Source organism: Periplaneta americana, chromosome 16 (assembly GCF_040183065.1).
Source record: "Periplaneta americana isolate PAMFEO1 chromosome 16, P.americana_PAMFEO1_priV1, whole genome shotgun sequence".
NCBI classification, from domain to species: Eukaryota; Metazoa; Arthropoda; class Insecta; order Blattodea; family Blattidae; genus Periplaneta; species Periplaneta americana.
The window spans coordinates 89,113,692-89,135,555 of record NC_091132.1 but is presented as its reverse complement, the minus strand read 5'-3'; the positions used below and the strand labels follow the sequence as shown (position 1 = coordinate 89,135,555).

General features: G+C 34.2%; 1 protein-coding gene across 5 annotated transcripts in view; it reads left to right on the top strand.

The window, feature by feature from the left end:
- LOC138690940 (prolyl 4-hydroxylase subunit alpha-1-like) overlaps nt 1-21,864 on the top strand; it is a 310,277-nt gene that overhangs the window by 281,222 nt on the left and 7,191 nt on the right. For all 5 annotated transcript variants that reach the window (XM_069812517.1, XM_069812516.1, XM_069812514.1 and 2 more), the window contains 4 exons: nt 2,747-2,998; nt 6,374-6,598; nt 12,298-12,363; nt 21,435-21,600. In XM_069812517.1, the coding sequence (XP_069668618.1) occupies nt 2,747-2,998; nt 6,374-6,598; nt 12,298-12,363; nt 21,435-21,600 (709 nt within the window). The remainder of the gene's footprint in view (nt 1-2,746; nt 2,999-6,373; nt 6,599-12,297; nt 12,364-21,434; nt 21,601-21,864) is intronic.

Here is a 21,864-nt window from a genome sequence, read left to right as displayed (position 1 = left end):
GTGCAATTCAGCTGAGTGTGAAGGGGGATTTAGTATGATGAACATAATCATATCTCTTACCAGGAACAGGCTTTTAATATCACATGTATCTTCACTGATGTTCATTAAACTGCATGGGCCTGTCCTGAGAGACTGGAACTCGGAACCTTATATTTCAACGAGGTTGAGATCGTATTGTTCAGTTGATGATACCAGAACTCATGTAGCGAAATGGTCACATCAATATATTGAGAAAAATGTATATGCTGGAATTTTATTGTGTCGATGTATTGTTCACCATGATATAGTATGGTTATACCGTACTTTTGTAATAGAATGTCTTACTTTACGGCATTTCCTTCTTTGTGTTATTTTTTTGCATCCAAGACTAAACTTTCCTCCTTCCCCAAAGGTTAAAAAACATAAAGAGCTCCGGCAATGTGAAGTTTGGGACTACAACCCTGCTCCTCATCAACCCACTCCGAAACATTTTGAAGTAAGGACTTGAAACATAGGAATTCCAAGAATCCATCAATGCTATAGAAACAGTGGTGTAACAGAAAAGTAAATACCTTTTTAAATTTCTGGAGCACAGATATTTCTTTCGGGTAACTAGGCAAACAATTAATACACTTTAAGACCAATATGAATAAAACTATTCTTATATAATATTTACGTGTTATTAAAGTAAGTTTTGTGAATATCAGTTTTCTTCCTTGTATGATAAGGACATCTTAATTTTTTGGGAATTGGTTTAAATTAGCTTTTTTATATACCGGTACTAGAGTTTCAAAAATATGTACGTGGCAGAGGTTGTATTCCCATAATTTTAAAATCTTTTATTTATTTATATTATTGATCTAATAGCTCTTTTCTGTATATATAGTTTGAATATGTTGTTGTTGTTTTCTAATGCCAGGCATTTGACAATAAAGTCATTTGACCTCTTGCACTCCAATATTTTTCAAAGATATTATCATGACCAGCCAATGAAGCACAGATTTTCAGGTGTTCCAAATCCATTTCTTGGTTTGAGTTGCACAATGGGCAGTTAGGGGACTGATATATTCCAATTCTATGCAGGTGTTTAGCCAAATAATCATGGCCTGTTGCCAATCTAAATGCAGCTACAGACGATTTTCGTGGTAAATCAGGAATTAACTGTGGATTTTGATGCAGAGAGTTCCATTTTTTCCCTTGGGATTGTATTATCAAATTTTGTTTGTTGAAGGCTAAGTATGTAGATTTAATAAATCTCTTCACAGAGTAATACGTAGATTTAGTAACAAGTCTGTAAGTAGCAGTGCTGCCCTTCTTTGCTAAAGCATCCACATTCTCGTTTCCCAGGATTCCACAATGGGATGGTATCCATTGGAGTACAATTCTTTTATTGAGTGATATTAATTGAGAGAGCATTTTAGTTATTTCTGCTGTTTGAGATGAAGGTGTGTGTTTAGAGATGATTGATAGAATAGCTGCTTTGGAGTGTGACAATATAACTCCATTCCTAAATTTATTGATGTGGCATAGAAGATTCCTGAGACATTCACTTATTGCAATGATTTCACCATCAAAACTTGTTGTTCCATACCCAAGAGATCTATAAAGTGAGAAGAGACAGCATGTAACACCTGCACCGGCACCTTGTTCTCTGGAGATCAAGGATCCGTCGGTGTATAAATGAAGCCGGTTTTGTGGAGGGTACCTAATATTAATTGTCTCTAAAGTCAATTGTTTCAGTATTTCAGTGTTTACTTCTGATTTCAGTATTTCTTCTGTTAAATTTAGATTATATTCTATATTTAATAGAGTTAAAGGGTTTGGTTTAATTTGTAAGTTTTCTTTTAAATTCGGGATATTGATTTTCTGTTTTAATTCTTGAACAATGGATATGAAACTTTATTGAGTTTTCAATCTACAGAGAGGACTGTATGAATGCCAATTGTTTCCTGGTAATCTGATAAGTTTTTCATATTGAATCAGTGCTTTTTCTTCTGTTGTCATTTTGATACTGTTAATATTAGTGAGGAATCTCATAGAATCTATTGGAGTTGTTTTGATTCCACCAGTAATGAGTCTGAGAGCTTGGTTTTGAACATATTCTATGTCGTTTATGAAAGGTGAAGTAATTAAAATTTCTCCGCAGTATGTCAGCACTGGCTGTATAAACATTTTGTATGTAGTGTTCAAAGTATTCCTAGAGCATCCCCATTTCTTTCCTGCTAGTCTGTTTAGAAGGGAGAATCTTTTACGAGCTTTTTCAGAAATGTATTTCAAATGGTTGCTCCATGTTAACTTACTATCGAAAATAACTCCAAGATATTTGGATTCATAAGTCCTAGGAAGGTGTTGGCCATTGTATTGGATATTGAATTCTCTTTCTTTTTTACCGAGTGAAAATATTTGGTAGTTACTTTTGCTTAAATTGAGTGTCATCAAATTTGATGTATTCCATTCATGTAGTTGATTTAGAGCTTTAAGAGCAGAATTTTGAATTTTGTCTCTATGTCTGTAAGATCCGGAAGTCCACAAAACTATATCATCTGCAAATAATAGTTTTAATATAGTTTTGGTATTTGGTAAATTACCCCAAAACATTACCCCTTATGTTATAATTGGATGGAAGTATGTATGATATGGGTAGATTCTAATAATGTAACTCGCTTAAACAGTTGTAAAGCAAAATACATACACTTTCTACGAGCTGAACATGTATACTTGTTATTATCATACTGCAGTAATTTATTCCTTTATATGTTGGTTACAGGTTTCTGTGGCTCACAGCACAAATAATATACCAGAACGGGATCTCTATGAGATGCATTGTCGTCTAGAACAGGTCATGTCTCCAGCTACGGCATCAAAACTAAAATGTAGATACACAGACAGGGGCAATCCATTTCTCCGTCTTGCCAGAGTAAAAGAAGAGGTGGCGTATTTAAAGCCACTAATCCTAATTTACCATGATGTTATTTATGATGCAGAAATTGAAACTATTAAAAAATTATCAATTCCAAGGGTAAGTAAATATTTTTACTAACTTAAGTAGTTTATAAAGAACGACAAAATGGCTGATAGTTTTCATTGGTATTTATTTTCTACCATTATGGACTAATTCTATCGAAAGAGCATTTTCAATACTGAGTGTGTAGTGGTCAGATGAAAGGAACAGATTGTTAGCTATTTCTGTGAAGAGAATACTTTTTGTACAGTGTAATTATAAAAACATGACATACAGTAAATAGATTTTAGTATTTATTTAAAAACAATCCAGTTCTGGAACAAATTTCAGCAAATGAAAAATACCTAGCCCAAGGTTAGAAAAGAAAAAGCACTAAAGTTCTTTTCCATGAAACAGTTTGTAAAAACTTAAAACATTCACATGAAAAAAGTTCTTGCAATTATAATTTATATTATTCAATTACTATCCAACATAATTACAGAGCTTGCACATATATAGTTCTAAAGTTACACTGTTAATTGGTAAAAACACCGTCAACATTAAGAACCACCCTGAGATTCCCTCAGCCTCTTATCAAATTGAGTATTGGATCTTTCCCACAGGTAAAATTCAGTCAGAGCATGATACCAACCACTCAACTTCATTCTAGTCAAGAAAGTTGGAACTCTACCTCCATGTCCCCCAGCTGCCTTCACGGCGCACCATACACAGGGAATACTTTTACCTTTCACAATTTGCACATGTTTTAATTCGTAGCTGCATTCATTTATTGACAAAATGCCGGAATTAAATGTGCCATCAAAAAAAAAAAAAGACGAAAATTATGGAAATACTACTTAAAACCATTATTGTTAAGATTTATCGAATAAAACAAAATATTATTGGGATTTGTTTTCAAACATTAAGTTGTTTTCTTTGTGTTATTATCCATATTCACATTATATCACAATATGGGAAATAAAAAAACAATATTGAACTGCCCCCCCCCCCCATTGAGGGTAGCCCTTACGGACTCATTATATCCTCAAAAAAAATTAATATACATATGTAAACATAGATATTAAATTTTAAAGAAGGGAAACAAAGACAAGGGCGTGAAAAATTACAATTGCTATTAATGTGGCACAATGTGATTAATTAGGATTTGGCAGGATTTTTTTAACACAATTATCACAATGTCTTCCCTCAGGGATGTTGACAGAGCAAACTGCAGTCGAAATTCTTCGAAAAAAAGCTGGTATAGTCCCTCGAGCACCTGTGAGCAAGCTGAATACCTCAACGTGAATTAAGGCATATTTCAGCTTGAAATAGTTGTCTGTAGGCTCATAGATCGACTTCTTCTCATGGTGGACCTCGGCTGACTGATGACATCCTACTTCAAAACGTATCGTGGGGTCCACAATAATACCCTGTTTAGTGTCAGCATTGTACACTAAAATATCTACTTGTCTCGTTGACCCATTTTCAGCTAGACAGGAGATTTCTTCTTCTACTATCCAGCCCTTATTTCTTAATGCGGCAGTAATTTTGGATCTTATAAGACGTCTAGAGTTCCTCAAGAGCAATCCCTGTTCACAGAATCCCAAGACATGTGCTAAAGTTTCAATCTCCAGGCAGCCATGTCTGCACCGGGTACCGTCGAGAGATCTGCCAGGAACGGAACGAACAGCTGCTAAATTTGCTGTCATAGTTCTATAGTTCTATGTTTCTTGATAAGAGATTATGTTGCGGAGCATGCGCAAACAACTCAGTTGGCTCCACCCACTTTACGCGCTTCCTTCCCTTTGTCCCCGCTCAGGAAGTTCAAGATAACTTGCAATAACAATAGTAAGTATTAATAGTGCTATGAGATTTATTTCAAGGTAATTTTGTGTATGTATATATATATATATATATATATATATCACATTCTCCTAAAAGTAAAACATGTCAATAATGTCGTGATGAGACAATTTTGGCAATCATTACCATTGATCTTCCTTATTTTCAGCCTTGTGGTCAGCACCACACTGACCACCTTATAGGCTACTCCCACCTCTTCCTAGACTCAGTGGCGGACGGTGGGTTTGAAAGTTGAGGAGGCCAAGACGTGAATGATGAGAATATAAAAATATAAGGCCTGTGACGTACCTCATTACCAAGCGCAGAATTTATAGATTTTAAGAAATTAAAATTAGGTTTTCCAATTTATGTTTTAGGATTTTAAATCTTATGTTTAGGAATTTATATGATTTTACGGAGAAAAAAAAATAAAAATAAACAACATACTGTTAATATATTGCAATGGCTTGGTAAAGATTGCCTCTCTTTAGGACACTCTTAAGTCCTAACCTACGAATTAGGTCTTTTTAGGTCATATTGAATTTAAGAATGTTACTCTTTGCTACATAAAACGAATAAGAAAAGCAATATTTCGAGAGTAACGAGATAGCAACAAAATTGATTCGAACGTAAGAATCCGAGGCTTGCTCATTACTATTACATAGTCTAATTTTACAGCAAATTAACTGGACGTTCCTCTTTCTTCGCAAACTGATCAAATAGGTCACAACATACTGAATAACTGCTACTAGAAGAAGCTAGAGACAAATCTGCATTTGTTTCTAAACTCTCGATGTATTTAAAATACTGTATAAGTAAATACATCTCGTAACACAAAATAATAAAATAACAAGAACACCCGCAAGCAAGAGAAAATCTAACAACATAAATGAAAACTTTTACGCAGGGAGAGAAAACTAACAACACGTGACTCAATTTTCTAAAACCAAGAAGAGAGAAAGAGAGAGAGCTTCCCAATACAGCCGAAACCAGCAGTGACTATAGCAGTACAGTTGTCAGCGGTGGGTAGGACGTCTCCAAATCGGCTCCCCTCGTGCGTTCTAGTCAAGTTTAAACACTCTTCTACCAGCTATCTTATTGGTTGAACTTCTGTTGTCATGGTTACCGGGGAGTAGCATCATATAGCCGACTCCTCTCTCCTGCTCTCGCATAGACACTGCAGGCTGCTAGATGTCCACTGTACAGGTTACAGTGCTATCTGTTATTTTTCGGTGCGAAACTAACTACAGTATAGCGAGCGGGCATCACCAACTGAATGTGGTCGACTTTACGTAACTTACATCTTATTGTAGTGAATAGTAAAATTAATATAAAAGGAAAAATGTTCGTCATTTGCTGCAACTTGTCTGTGATCTTAATTCAGCTGAAATTATTACTACCATATTGTGTTCTGGTAAAATATTAGAGGAGGCTCGGCCTCCCTTGCCTCCCCTGAAAATCCGCCGCTGCCTAGACTTCAATCCGAGTTCTTTCAGTTTGTAGCATGGCACTTTAGCAACAGAGCCAAGTCGGCATCTGTTATAATTTTTAGATAAATTAAATGAATTTCTGGAATCTTTAAATAAAATATAATTTCTGTTATACCCACAGTTTAAGCGTGCAACAGTGCAAAATTCGAAGACTGGTGAACTGGAGACTGCTAATTATCGAATCAGTAAATCAGCTTGGCTGAGAGATGAATTTCACCCCCATGTATCAGCAGTGAACAGACGTGTGGAAGATATAACAGGTCTCACAATCAGCACAGCAGAGGAGCTGCAGGTTGTAAACTACGGCATTGGAGGTCACTACGAACCCCATTTTGATTTTGCAAGGGTAAGTAGCCTATCAGGTGCAATAAACATGACGAAATACCGTATAAACCCTGTCACTTCCTTTATGTCTATGTATGTCACTCTCTTTTATAATGATGAGCCATCTGCTAATAAATTATTGTAATCTGTTTTCGATATTAAAAATGAAGGTTCACGCCCAGTAATTACAGTAAAGGTCACTGTTTATACATATGCCTCGCATCTTTGGAATATATTCAGGGATTTGAATTGGCTGGCGGGAAGCCGGGGATCATCAACCCATGAAGAATTTGGTGTTCCCTGCTGAGAAGGTATTAATTTGTTCCCACCAGAGACATTTATCCCCTTCATGTGCTCAATTTATACTCTCTGTATATTTTATATGTTACTAATACTACTTACTTACTGGCTTTTAAGGAACTGGGAGGTTCATTGCCGCCCTCACATAAGCCCGCCATTGGTCCCTATCCTGAGCAAGATTAATCCAGTCTCTACCATCATATCCCACATCCCTCAAATCCATTTTAATATCTTCCCATCTACGTCTCGGCCTCCCCAAAGGTCTTTTCCCCTCTGGCCTCCCAACTAACACTCTATATGCATTTCTGGATTCGCCCATACGTGCTACATGCCCTGCCCATCTCAAACGTCTGGATTTAATGTTTCTAATTATGTTAGGTGAAGGATACAGTGCGTGCAGCTCTGCATTGTGTAACTTTCTCCATTCTCCTGTAACTTCATCCCTCTTAGACCCAAATATTTTCTTAAGAACCTTATTCTCAAAAACCCTCAATCTCTGTTCCTCTCTCAAAGTGAGAGTCCAAGTTTCACAGTCATACAGAACAACCGGTAATATAACTGTTTTATAAATTCTAACTTTCAGATTTTTTGACAGCAGACTAGATGACAAAAGCTTCTGAACTGAATAACAGGCATTTCCCATATTTATTCTGTGTTTAATTTTCTCCCGAGTGTCATTTATATTTGTTACTGTTGCTCCAAGATATATGAATTTTTCCACCTCTTCGAAGGATAAATCTCCAGCTTTTATAGTTCCATTTCGTACAATATTCTGATCACGAGACATAATCATATACTTAGTCTTTTCGGGATTTACTTCCAACCCTATCCCTTTACTTGCTTCAAGTAGAATTTCCGCGTTTTCCCTAATTGTTTGTGGATTTTCTCCTAACATTCACATCATCCGCATAGACAAGAAGCTGATGTAACCCATTCAATTCCAAACCCTCTGTGTTATCCTGAACTTTCCTAATGACATATTCTAGAGCGAAGTTAAAAAGTAAAGGTGATAGTGCATCTCCCTGCTTTAGCCCGCAGTGAATTAGAAAAGCATCAGATAGAAACTGGTCTATACGGACTCTGCTGTAAGTTTCACTAAGACACATTTTAATTAATCGAACTAGTTTCTTGGGAATACCAAATTCAATAAGAATATTATATAAAACTTCTCTCTTAACCGAGTCATACGGGTTTTTGAAATCTATGAATAACTGATGTACTGTACCCTTATACTCCCATTTTTTCTCCAATATATGTTACTTATGTAGTACATAATTCTTCTTTAATATAAGTTAAGTTGAGAGCTACAACAATATGAGTGCGCCGACACTACTAATTATTACTATGGGCATTATATTTTCTAATTACTATGGGCATTATATTTTATCGACAACCAAAATTATAATGTCCCCCTCCCTCACCGAAGAATATTCAATTAGCACCCTGAATATATTCCTTCAAAACCAGTGGCATTCATCACAACTAAAATTTCCTCCTAATGTTCCTCTTACATTAATGTAGAGAATGAGGTGCCATTAAACTTCCATCGTACATATAAGTCATGTGAATGTAATTGATGTGATTCTTGAGTTCACCATTCCTAGTATAATCATCAAAGAACCGAGGTATTTTTAATAACAATTGAAAGTTTCTTCTGCATAAAATATGTTTCCTGACTTCCTTCATTATTAAGGTAACAATCTTTCTGAGTTGAATACCTCTTAAAATATATAACACCAATAATTATTCCTTTTACAACTAGTGCTGTCGATCGATCAAAATATTTTATCGATTTCAAAAAAGTTTTAATAACTGTAGTACACATTATTGTTAAATTTAATTTGTATTTGGTGGTAAGCATAAGTATAAAATGTAGTATATATCGCACCCTCAGAACTATACTGTCGTATCTACCAAAACACCGTTTTGAAAAATCGAGTTTAAAGATTTGAAACGTACTTTAAAATTCAGGGTTTTAAGATAAATATGAGATTTTTTGTACACAGATTTATATATCAATGGGGCATCTAGAGGTGGAAATGTTTGGCTTTAATGTAAATAAATAAGCGTGCAATAAATAATTAACTATAGTTACGACAGTTTATCTGCTGATATATTCTGGAAATGAAGAATTACTTCAGTCATTCAATACTGTAGTAAATGCACAGAACCAAGTGGAGACACGTTAGGGTTATAAGAAAATGTCATTATAGTGACACTAGTTAGAATTTAGATATCCTAAGCTTGAATATAGTAACAAACAATATCAAATAAAACGAATTAATAGTACCTGTATTGTGAAAGATTCATTGACTGTACTATATCAAAAGAGAACGTTGATCAATGAATAGAATACAAAGAAATTGGTACACTTAATATAAACAATCAGTTAATTATAATTACGTTGAACAAAAGCCCACTTAATGTTACCTCTGACTGAAATTCTGGCTGATATGTTATATCTGTTATCAGGTAGTACAGTTGTCAAAAAAAAAAAGTGGCTGCACTCGTGAACAGCGAATATTTTCGAAGTCCACTTCGGGTCACGGCAATGTTACACGATGCAAGTGCTTGTAGAAGTAGTTCCGGAAGTATAGAACTATTCCATAACTGTGTCTCCTACACCAGCAGTAGAGGGCTCGCTTAATGATTCGAAGGTTGTGAGTTCGGCCCTTGCTTATGCTTTCATTTTATTTTTTAATCGTTCTTTAGCCATATAAATAATATGCAAATTATAATTTATATTCTGTTATCGTTATTTAACGTTATAAATAATATTTACATTACCATTTATATTCTGTTATCGTTCTTTTTCGATATAAATGATATTCAAGTTATTTATATTTTGTTATCGTTCTTTTAGCGATATAAATAATATTCAAGTGATAATTTTTTTTATATTCTGTTATCGTTCTTTAGGGATATAAATAATATTCAAGTCATCATTTGTATTCTGTTATCGTTCTTTAGCGATATAAATAATATTCAAGTTATCATTTATATTCTGTTACCATTCTTTGGCAATATAAATAATATTCAAATTATCATTTGTATTCTGGTATCATTCTTTAATGATATAAAGAATATTCACATTATTCATATTCTGTTATTGTTCTTTTGTGCTATAAATAATATTCAAGTTATCATTTGTATTCTGTTATCGTTCTTTAGTGATATAAATAATATTCAAGTTATCATTTATATTCTGTTTTCGTTCTTTAGCATTATAAATAATATTCAAGTTATTTATATCTTGTTACTGATCTTTTGCGATAAGTACTCTGTATTTTATATCAGTAATTATTATAATATAAATAACCATTGTTCTTTGTAAAATAGGTTATTTTATTTAAATAATTAGTTATATATTATATAATATCTTATATTAATTAAACAAACCGATATTTATCATTTATATTCTGTTATCGTTCTTTAGTGATATAATATTCGTATAGGTCCAACTAAACTATCAGACAGACTGCTGATATCACTTACAGAAATGCAGTATGACAGAGAGAGAGGTCGTCGTCTGGAAACATTAGTTCTTAAGTCCAGTGACCTCAAAGAACACCCTTGTAGTGGGTGAACAATTATTACTCCTTCGTTATTCTAAAATGAAGACTAGTGGGTTTTAGTTCGAACTTAGGGTTAAGATATAAATTAGATTTACCATACTTTAAATGTTATTTTAAGTGATTGTACTTCATTTAATTTAGGATGCTCCCTGTTGTTGTTGTTATATTTATTATTATTATTATTATTATTATCATTATTATTATTATTGTTGTTGTTTGTTATTGTTATTAATTGTATTTTTTATTGTGCTTATTATTGTCATTATTGAGTGTAATTAGTTACCACTGCCACCGGGTATATACCCATTTGCAGTGTGAATACATACATACACACACACACACATACATACGCACGCACGCACACATACACACACAACCTAGATTCGAATCTTTGCGAATCCAGGTTGAAATTTGTAGAGACCAAGACAGTGCAGAGGCGAGTTTTTGGAGTACTTCCATACTACCTACCATTGTTTAATCACTTTTTCATATTTCATGTTATTCATATTATCATCATAATCATCATCATCATCAATTTCGGAGAAAGCAAATATATTTCCATTTGTAGGTACATATTTCCATTTTTTTCTCTCTTGTATGGAGGAAGGACTCGAAGGCTTACACTGCCGTCTGAGGCTTATTGTGCTTACCGCTCCTATTTTGTGAATGATTGGGTACCCGAAGAGCTGTGCTCTTGTACAAGTACAGCATGCCGCATCGTGAACTTAACCCAGGGCTATGGTATGGATGATGATGGTGATATGTGAATTAATGATGGCGAAATGAATCCGAGGTCCAATGCCGAAAGTTACCCAGCAGTCTGCTTCAATTGGTTGAGGGAAAACCCCGGAAAAAACCCCAACTAGGTAACTTGTCTCAACAAGGATTTAAACCCGGCCCCACTCATTTCACTGTCAGTCATGCTAACCATTAGTCCACAGCAGTGAACTACATATTTCCATAGTGAAGAGCACATTGTCTGAACCCTGGAGTAAGAAATGACAAGAGATTGTAGAAGTATACAATTTTTTAAGAAAACATATCATGTGTAAAACATTAAATAATAAAATCTTGTAAGTGTATAAGAACTGATAAATTACAAACTGGTAATGCATATTATGCTGATACAATGTCAATGTATTAACAATAAAATTTGGGAATTAAAAATTCAACTGTTTGCTTTAAGTGTGTTATTTATATGCAAAATTACATGATAATAATTGGATTTGCAACAGTACAATGAGTGTAAGTAAATATGGCTTTTATCTTCAAAAACACTTTAATTTCAGAAAAAATTGAAGATAATACAAAACTACCAGTATTCACATTTCTGAATGTGGGTTACTTTTTTGGAATTACCATTGTACTTCCAAAATATATTTCACAAAAAATATGTACCGGTAACTTATTCACACATTGCAAGTTGAGAAAACTTAAGTATTGCAGTATGATATATTATATAATGTTTTAATATTTTCATTTCTTTTCCCATTGTATAGTCTCTAAGTTTATTTTGTATTGTGTATTACGTTTGAATTGACTATAGAGAAAAGTGTGCCATAGAAGAGAAAAGTTATGAAAGCCAATATTTTGAAGAAAATAATTGGGTTCATTCTCGTTACAGTATAAAATAAGAAGCCACTAGAATACTTAAAGAAAGAACACTTTTTGTATTTCATCTAAGTTGATTCAAGTAAATTGTAAAGATTGTAAAATATCACACAATTTCAGTCAAACTATTTATTTAACCAGAAATGGTTACAGCTAATTTCTTCCATGAATACTTATCAGTAAGCACATTCAATTATTAATCTTCTAAGTATTTTCCTGTTTGTTTTTCTTTCAGAAAGAAGAAGGCAATGCTTTCAAGAGTTTGGGTACTGGTAACAGAATCGCTACATTCTTATTTTATGTAAGTAGTTTTTCCCATTTTTTTCCTTGATCTCTTAATTAACAGATGACTCCAGCAGAGATTAGCCCTCTCCATTGTCATTTTGATCTCTACATGAATGATATACGTGAAGAATGGAAAGTTCTAAAACTAAATATTATATTTTTAGGAAACAATTACTGTGTCAGCAGTATTTTGTTCGCAGATGACCAGGTATTATTATTGGTATATTCAGAAGACGATTTGCAAATAACAAAATTCAATAGGATATTGGAAAATTATGATGGGAAGATTTCTTAACTAAAACCACAGTCTCGGTGATGGAAGGAAAACAAACTAAAGGGCAGAAATATTCATAGATGACAAAATTGTCGAGTAAATAAGCAATTTTAAATACTTAGGTTACATTTTACCTAATCATACAATTAATTTAGATTTAGAAGAAAACATTAAGAAATATAACAAAGTGAATGGAATAATTAAGAAACATTTAGGAAAAATATACCAAAAGAACTCAAATTTAATTACATAATGTCCTCTCAAAACCAATGCTTCTTTGTGAAAGTGAATCTGGGTTGCTCTATAAGCATGATAGAAAAGAGATAGAAGCTACTCATGTGTGGTTTCTGAATGCAAGTAAGAAAAGTTACATTAGGAAGTGAAGAAATAAATAAATTAAGCACCAACAATATATTGGATGACATAGTATTTTATCAATGTAATTAGCAGCATGTAGAAATGATGTCTCCATAATGCTGCCCAGTCAAGATTTTCACTAAAAAACGAAGAGATTTGGGCATGTCCAGAACTAGATAACAAGACAACATTATCCTCGGAATGGGACATGTTTCACCCATCCTTGAATCGGAAGAAGAAGATTATTTTATATATTTTCTGGTGTGAAATATATAATTTTCTTCACCAATATGTGAAGTAATTGTATGTTTTGCTCGTCTTTCTAGTACATATTTGAAGAGAATTTCAAGTAACCCAAGGCCAGAAGGTTACTACCGTGCTCATTGTTATTACTGAGAGTGTTATATTTTCACTCAGAATTTCGTAGATCAAGTCGATATTCTCCATTATGCATTTTCAGTACACAATTTTTAACACTATATCACTTAGGAATAAAGAATTCTGAAGATGGCTCTCATGCCGAAACTAGTCAACTAAGGTATTTTTAAACTTAGTTCAAACTTAACACGTGAAAGTTATATACAGTATATATTGTGACGTCATTTAGTGATCGACTACTTATCTTATAACACTGTGACGTCATATCGTCTCTTGGTGTAACTTTCCAGTTATGTCGCACACCATCCATGAGACGTCATGTCCTATTTCCCTGAAGCCGTGGATCGTGCTTCTATCGAAGCACCTCCGAGTTGTCTCATTGTTACATGGGAGCAAATAGATAACAAATAATAAATGATTAACAACAAAATGATGATTTATTATACTAAATGAAAAACTAAAAATAACAATGATAAAAATATTATACATATTACTACACTAAAATGAATGAGGAGGTGACTAATGAGTCTTGACAAAATCTAGCGAACACTATAACTAGGGAAGACGTCCATTCTTCTTCTACATAACTCCGCCATGAGAGTCCAACACGTACTTCCGGTAAACGGGTACTTATCATCCAAGCACACATGTCTTTCCACACTAACGGGAGTAATCGTACTTTCACCTTTGCCACAAAACTGAGTACATACCTCCGTATCATTAGCACCATAACAAAACTTGAAATATACCACTCAAGCCTGAGTAGCAGTCCACAACGTGGCAGCATGATTCCAGCATGCCGAGCGTCCTATGCCCAGCACATACCTCGATGCCGCCAACAATCCAAAAATAACTCATAACCAAGGTGCGTGATGTTCCGTGGTTAACTCGACTCCGGCATCCCCGACGCCGCGTAGTCATTACACCATCAGCGTACACCACCCCGTAGAAATTGTGATTCCCAATCACAAAAAACCGCTGCCTTCTTTCCAATGTAATGGTTCCTTCCCAGAAGGTTCCACTCTGACCAGATACACCAATCTGTTCCGGTACGTAGCCACCCGACAACTCTGGTATTCACGAATACAAGTGCTTTCGTGTACCCAGCAATGCACGAACTCCAGTCTGAGTGGACACGCCGTCCGTTCCCACGCATAGATGTCTCCAGACTCCAAGTTGACTGTTGCGATGCCACTCTCCAACTCACGTCCTGTCATAAACTCTCCAACACGCATCCTGCGGTCAACTCTCCTCTCTGACGCGTACTGCCATGAACTCTTCTCTCATGCGTCCTGCAGTAAACTCTCCTCTGACGCGTACTGCCATCAACTCTTGTCTCACGCGTCCTGCAGTCAACTCTCCTGCGACGTGTACTCCAGTCAACTCCTCTCACGTACTCCCATCAATTATCCTCTCCAAGAACGAGCTCGCCAAGCAAACAAGAAAAATCCGTTAACCTTTGAATCGGCCAATCAGATCGCTCGTCTCAACTAAACTAAGAGTAATTAATCTCAGACCCGATAGGAGAAAGACAAATATGCCACCTGGCGGGCATGCACCCCAAACAAAATGAAAACCGCCATCTAGCGGAAATGCATACCAAACACTACAAAAGGTGCCATCTAGTTGTGAGGGCACAAAACCTCACATAACATCACAATATATATATTTATTCCTAATCGATATTCTCGTATGATTGTTAAATATTAATCAAGACTTGTTATAGGCCTACTCCGAAAGATGTAACACATCAATATGTCGAATTTGCAAACCTAAAATTTTTATTGAGAGCAAGAAAAATGTATGGCTTCCCTCAAAACTATGTATTTATCATTTTCTGAGAATGTGATTGATGTCTAGTGCTCAACGTCTTTGCAAAGAAGCCATCTGCTATCTTGTAACCCAGTACCGGTAATGTTAGAAGATGTTACTATTATGGGGTAAAGTGTCATAGTGCAGTAGATGATTTCATCCATAATCTTCAAGAATATAGTCTAGAACGGTGATATATTTAGAAAAAAAGTATTTACAGGAACTCACCTTATCAATAGCAATTGTCACATGGACTCATACTGGTTATCAAGTTGGCATCCTCATATTTCCATGTGTATACATTTTTATTTCCCAGAACGACATTATTGTGCATTCCAGTCTAAAAAATTTTATTACTAGCATAACTAATGCTGTGTATTTCTGCAATATTCTAGCCTATACATAGACTCTGTATTCAGTTACAGCATGTATTTTCTCAGTATACTAAATATAAACTGTTCTCCAGTATTAAAAATGTCTCATCTAAATTTTAATAATATCAAAAAGATACGTCCTTTCATGAAAACAACCACCAAATAGATAGAATGACTTTTCCAAACACTCAACTTTGCAAAACTTGAGTAATTATTATCATGCTTGTCTATAGAGCTGAGGTTTCAGACTTGTTTGAACTCAATGAAAATACAGTTAAATGTCGTTTTAACGAACGCCAGTTTAACGAATTCGCCAATACAACGAGAAAAATTGTACTCCCCTTCGTTACCTGCATAAGGTTCCATGTTAAATTATTTTAATTGTACGAACGTCAATAGGGGAAGCTGTTGTACCTAGAGCCAAGTTGTACCTGGGGACACTTCGTTTATTTTCAAGGTTATGTAGTAGAATTTTTGTTTTCGCAGTTGACCACTTTAATTTCATCATTCAGCTGTTCTGTGAATGATTTACTTTTTGTTGAAGCAATCTGGAGAGATTTTAGTTTAAAAAAATCTGATTTTGAACCTAAAAAGTAAGTAATTGTCAAATGAATGAATTATTTTTAATTGATTCTTTAGATATACGATTAAAAACTTAAATCTATATTTTTAAACCCTGTTATTCTAGCTACGAATCCATGTGGTTATTGGCTTGTTTTCGGTACCTCAGTCTTGAAAACTTGCTGAGATATATTTTACTGATTCTTGATGTACCTAGGGACGGTGTACTTGGGGGCAACTGTCTTCAGGTGGACCTTATTAGATTTTTTTTGTAAATAAGTTACCGGTTACTCTTATGATGGGTAATCAAAAACAGTATTTAGTAATGACTTTTATGGAGTTTCAGCTTTAGTGGAAATGCCATGTAGCAAATTAAAAATCAAGAGACAAACCCTGGCAAAGCTAAATTATTCTCCTCCCAGGAAAAGAATAACTCATAATCTTAAAAAAGGAAAGACAAGTGCTTTAACAAATACGCAAGAGAAAGAAAAAGAAAGTTGAGTGAGAAGAGAAATATGATGAATAAAGTTCAGAAATGGAAGAAGTTGAAGGCACAAGTTCTATTTCCAGAAGATAATTCAGAAGAGACTGCAGATGAGCCGAGAAATATGTTAGTTCTAATGATAATGATGATGAAGATGCCATTTAAACTGTAAATTATACTGCTCGAGCGAATTTAGAAGAAATAATAGAAGAAAATTTTGTTCTCATGTGTGTGGCATGGGAAAGAGAGACTAATTATAAATTTTTTGTCGGTAGAATTTGTAAGAAGATTTGTGAAACAGAATTTGAAGTTCAGTATCTAAAGAAGTTTACTAAATATGACAATTTACTTTTTTTTTTACATGATGAGCAATCGAAAATTGTTGATCTTTCATCAGAGGATATTGTGTTCAAACTTCCCCACCTTCTCAAAGAAGCGATTCAAGCCTAAGGGGCACTAAGAGATATGTTTTCAAAATGTCATTTGAAGGATATGCCCTTGGATAATAAAAAATTAATTTAATTGAAAAGCCTAATATTGCTTCCTGTCAAGAAAATTGAGAATTATTTTAAAACTTAGCAACATTATCACTATTGTTATTACATTAAATTTAAAGGTAAAATTTATCATTAATAATAATTAGAAAACAGTAAATTGTCTGCATTTTGTAGAAATATACACTTAATAAAATATTAGTTACATTAACATTATGTTGAACCATGTCCCAAGGATGTCATTCTATGTCCCAAGGTACAACACTGTGTCCCAACCTACATCACCCTTATGTATCTAGGGACAGTATGTACACTTCAGGAAAAATTTAAAAATCTATACAAAAAATTATTTAATTGAAACTTTTTTTTCTAAGATACTTTATACTTCAAAGATACTGTTGTTAATAATAAAAAGTTATAAAAGCTTTTACAAAAATTTAAAAAATTTAAATTTAAAAAACTGTCCTTGGGTACAACAGCTTCCCCTATAACGAAAATTTCACTACAACGAAAATAAAAATTTCCCCTTCATGATATATATGATCACTGCAACGAAGTGGTGACATCAACATAACAATTTTAGAAGCCATGGAAATGTTCACTTCAGCATGGAGAAGCTTGTCTTCAACGGTTATAATGAATTGCTGGTGGAAATCCGGAATTTTGTCAGTGACTGAAGAAGAAAAAGACGAGCCTGCAGATGACATTGAAGAGATGGACCAAGAACTCTGGAGACAGATATGTGAGAACAATAACATACCTACAGACGTGAAACCAGAAGATTTCATTGATATCGACAGTGCAGTGACTGTTGAAAAGGAGGTTACAGAAGAGGACATTGTATTATATTGTATTGTATTGTATTTTTTTGATTGCCAACATTTACATCCATGTAATGTGGACCTCACAATTTTTGTATCCGGTGCCACAATTACGTTTATTACAGATATACCTTATATAGACGCTCTTATAATTTGACTTTAGACCCCATTTAAATTGATCATTATTTCCATCTTTAAAAAACCAAACAACTTGATTTAGATCATTAAAAAATTCTCACCTTTAAAAACTTAACAACTTGATTTAGATCATTCAAAATTGCCACTTTTACGACTTTGTTCTTGATTTTCAGTACACTTATATCGAACACATACTGTTTCTGATAATACTTGTTACTAAAACATACTACCCCATTGTCCAATAAGTTCATTATTATGTCTGTTTGTTGTGTGCATTTCCTTTTTCAGATCTCACTAATTTTCTACATATTATACTTGCTATCCTAGCTAGCCTCCTCCGCCAGACTCCTCACCTATTTTCAATTATCTCTCTCGTTATACTTCTCTAATTCATTCAGAATTGACACTTTTATCACTCTGTTCTTCATTTCCAGATCACTTAGACTATATCGAACACACACTGTTTCTAATAATACTTGATACTAAAACGTATTACACCATTGTCCAATATGCTCGTTATTATGTCTGTTTCATGTGTACCTTTCATTTTCTGATCTCACAAATTTTCTACATATTATACTACGCCATCCTAGCTAGCCTCCTCCCCCATACTCCTTACCTATTTTATTAGACTATATTGAACACACACTGTTTCTAATAATACTTGATACTAAAACATATTACACCATTGTCCAATATGTTCGTTATTATGTATCAGAAGAGGACATTGTTAGTAGTATAATGCAAAAAGAAGGTGTTGTGAGTGAAAGTGATGAAGAATCTGTATGTAGTGACAATGATAGTGAAAAAAAAAAAAAAAAAATTCTCTTGCCGAAACTGTAAATGTTGCTGATGATTTATGGCTATTTTTGGCAGGGACAAAAAAATTTACCAGAAAATGCGACAAAAAGTACAAGTTGTATTGTAAATTATGTAGAAAAATCAGTTTTAAAATTGTCAGTTCAGAAAACAATTATAGACTTTTTCTCAAAGTAAAATATACAGTTTTGACAGTCGTGAAAAAAGTAGCATTGATCAATATTACAGTACAGTAGAGCCTCCATTATCCGTGGTAATGAAGTGGGTGGACTGAACGGTTAATCGAAGAAATTGGATAATCTGTACCATGAAATATTTTCGTAAATTAAGTGGTATTGTGTTTAACACGCTAGGTAATGAATCAGAAGTTCACTCATTTAAGTCTGGTTGTCAAGATGGATTTTTAAGGGCCGAGATAACTCCTGGTAATGGCTGTCAGCAGAAAGATAGGAATACGGTAGTAGAGGTCTTATGTTGTAGATTTACATACTTTATACACTTCATCCTGGATATGTATTAAGTCGAGCACAGTTGTAACACCAATCTCGTATTCTGATACGAGATGATTCACAGTTTCTCTTCTCCCAAACCACTGAATTATTTACACTTTTTTCGATACTTAGCATAACACGTTTTCTTTTTTATATAGAAGTTGTACAGTATGGAAACTGGAACAGTAGACCATACTGTGTAAGGATAAAGGTCTGCAATAACACTCTAAAAATACGTACTAATAATGGGAGGTTATTACCCAGTGGTTAAATACTAAAACATATTACACCATTGTCCAATATGTTCGTTATTATGTATCAGAAGAGGACATTGTTAGTAGTATAATGCAAAAGAAGGTGTTGTGAGTGAAAGTGATGAAGAATCTGTATGTAGTGACAATGATAGTGAAAAAAAAAAAAAAATTCTCTTGCCGAAACTGTAAATGTTGCTGATGATTTATGGCTATTTTTGGCAGGGACAAAAAAATTTACCAGAAAATGCGACAAAAAGTACAAGTTGTATTGTAAATTATGTAATTATGAAATGCAAGGCATACGCTGATAAGCTACCGGCGAATGCCACACTAGCCACGGAGTGGAGTCTCGCAGTACAATAATCTTCCTGTATAACCAGCAGCGGTTCCTCTATATGAGCACAGAAGCACGTGAACACCTTAAAAACCAACAATAATCATACATATTACTGTATTAATATTATTACAGGTACATCTATTACTTTCCAATGTGCAATGATGTTCCTACATTTTTTTTGTCTCGAGAGAATGTCCCGTTCATGTGACGTGTGTCTTTAAATCTCCATTGGACACATTGACAGCAGCTCGCACAATTTTTCTCTAGTAGGGTGAAATAGCCTGAAGCGAGAATATTTTCTGGTTTGTTACAATGGTTACAATAGCTCTGGCTTCCACAAGTCTTAACGTGCTAGTGACAGAGAAAGAGAGATGCTCCATTTCTCTTGGGTCTGGCATCATGTTCCTTTCTCCCTCTTTCCTCGGTTTCTCTCTTTACTCTTTCTTTTCAAAATACCGTTATGCACGGGGGCTGATTCTGTTGTCTTTTGTTCAGCAAAGTAAGGAAAATACAAGCTCCATTGGTGCATATTAAAAGTTGAAACAGTAATACTTGAAGTTTGGAGACGGACGTGTGTGAAATTGTGAGTGTATTAAATGAAAAGAGAATTAAAACATTCCTCCGTAACACCATGACAGAAGATCGATTAAGTACATTGACTATGTTGGCAGTGGAAAAAAAAAAAAAACTTGTTAACAACATTAGAAACTTCAGTAATAGTTATTGATAAGTTTGCGTCACTCAAAACTAGGCGAATGGAGTTTCTCTACAAATAAATCCAGATCTTCAACACCATCTTCAACGCCATCTAAGGTGAGTCCTGTGAATTAGTTTTACTCTACTCTTGTTTAATGGTTTTAATTTTGGTTTTATATGCGTAGATTTGGTGCATGCATATTAGAACTCGTTTATCTCTGTCTGTGACTCAGCTATACGAGAATATATGTATGCTCATTACTCATATTTTTTTTGTGAACACCCATCCAAGAAAGGCACAATCCGCCACTGTGTATAAAGTACAGTAGTACTACGTATTTCTGTAGCAAAAAAAGAGCGAAAGACAGATAATCCGCCACACAGTTAATAGAATGACAAATAATCGGGGTTCTACTGTATAACGAACTTTCAGCACAACAAAAATGATAACAGAGTCCCTAGAAATTCGTTAAACCGACATTTGACTGTAGTTGAAATATAAGTAATGTGTAAGTATTGGCCCTTTGAAAGGAAAATAAAGCTGTGTATATTTACGGCATATTAGAGAACTCTGTTCCTGATCGAGAGAAGTCCAGATAAAATTGACCTCTCATTTCTTTCTCATGTCAAAAATCAAAATTGTCTTCCTCTAATATGATTAGAGATGCTCACTGGCTCCTGAGGATTGGAAGAGGATTAAGTCAACCAATTTATGCGAGTTTATGTTTGCTTTTGCAGTGGGTCAATTAATACACTACTTCAGAAAACTGTAACTAATATTTAATTTCCTTTTCTAGATGAGTGACGTTTCTCAAGGTGGAGCCACAGTTTTTCCTCAAATTAATGTCGCTTTGAGGCCTGAAAAAGGTGCGGCAGCATTTTGGTACAATCTTCATCCTAGTGGTGAAGGAGACATGGATACTCGACATGCGGCTTGCCCTGTCCTCACTGGATCAAAATGGGGTTAGTATAAATTTTAAGGATAAGTTTTAATTTTACATGTTATGTTCTTTTTAGGCTTTTGATGAGTTTTGAAGAGTGCGTACAATTAGGGTGCTATTAACAAAAATAAATAAAGCAATCATAACTTATGTCATACTCATAATATATAATAATTATGCTATAAAGTTTTATTCAACATATAAAAATAGTAATTGAAAGAATATACCTATGAAGTTGATATTTTCCTCATCATTTTCTTATAATTTACATAGTTCAATTAAAAAC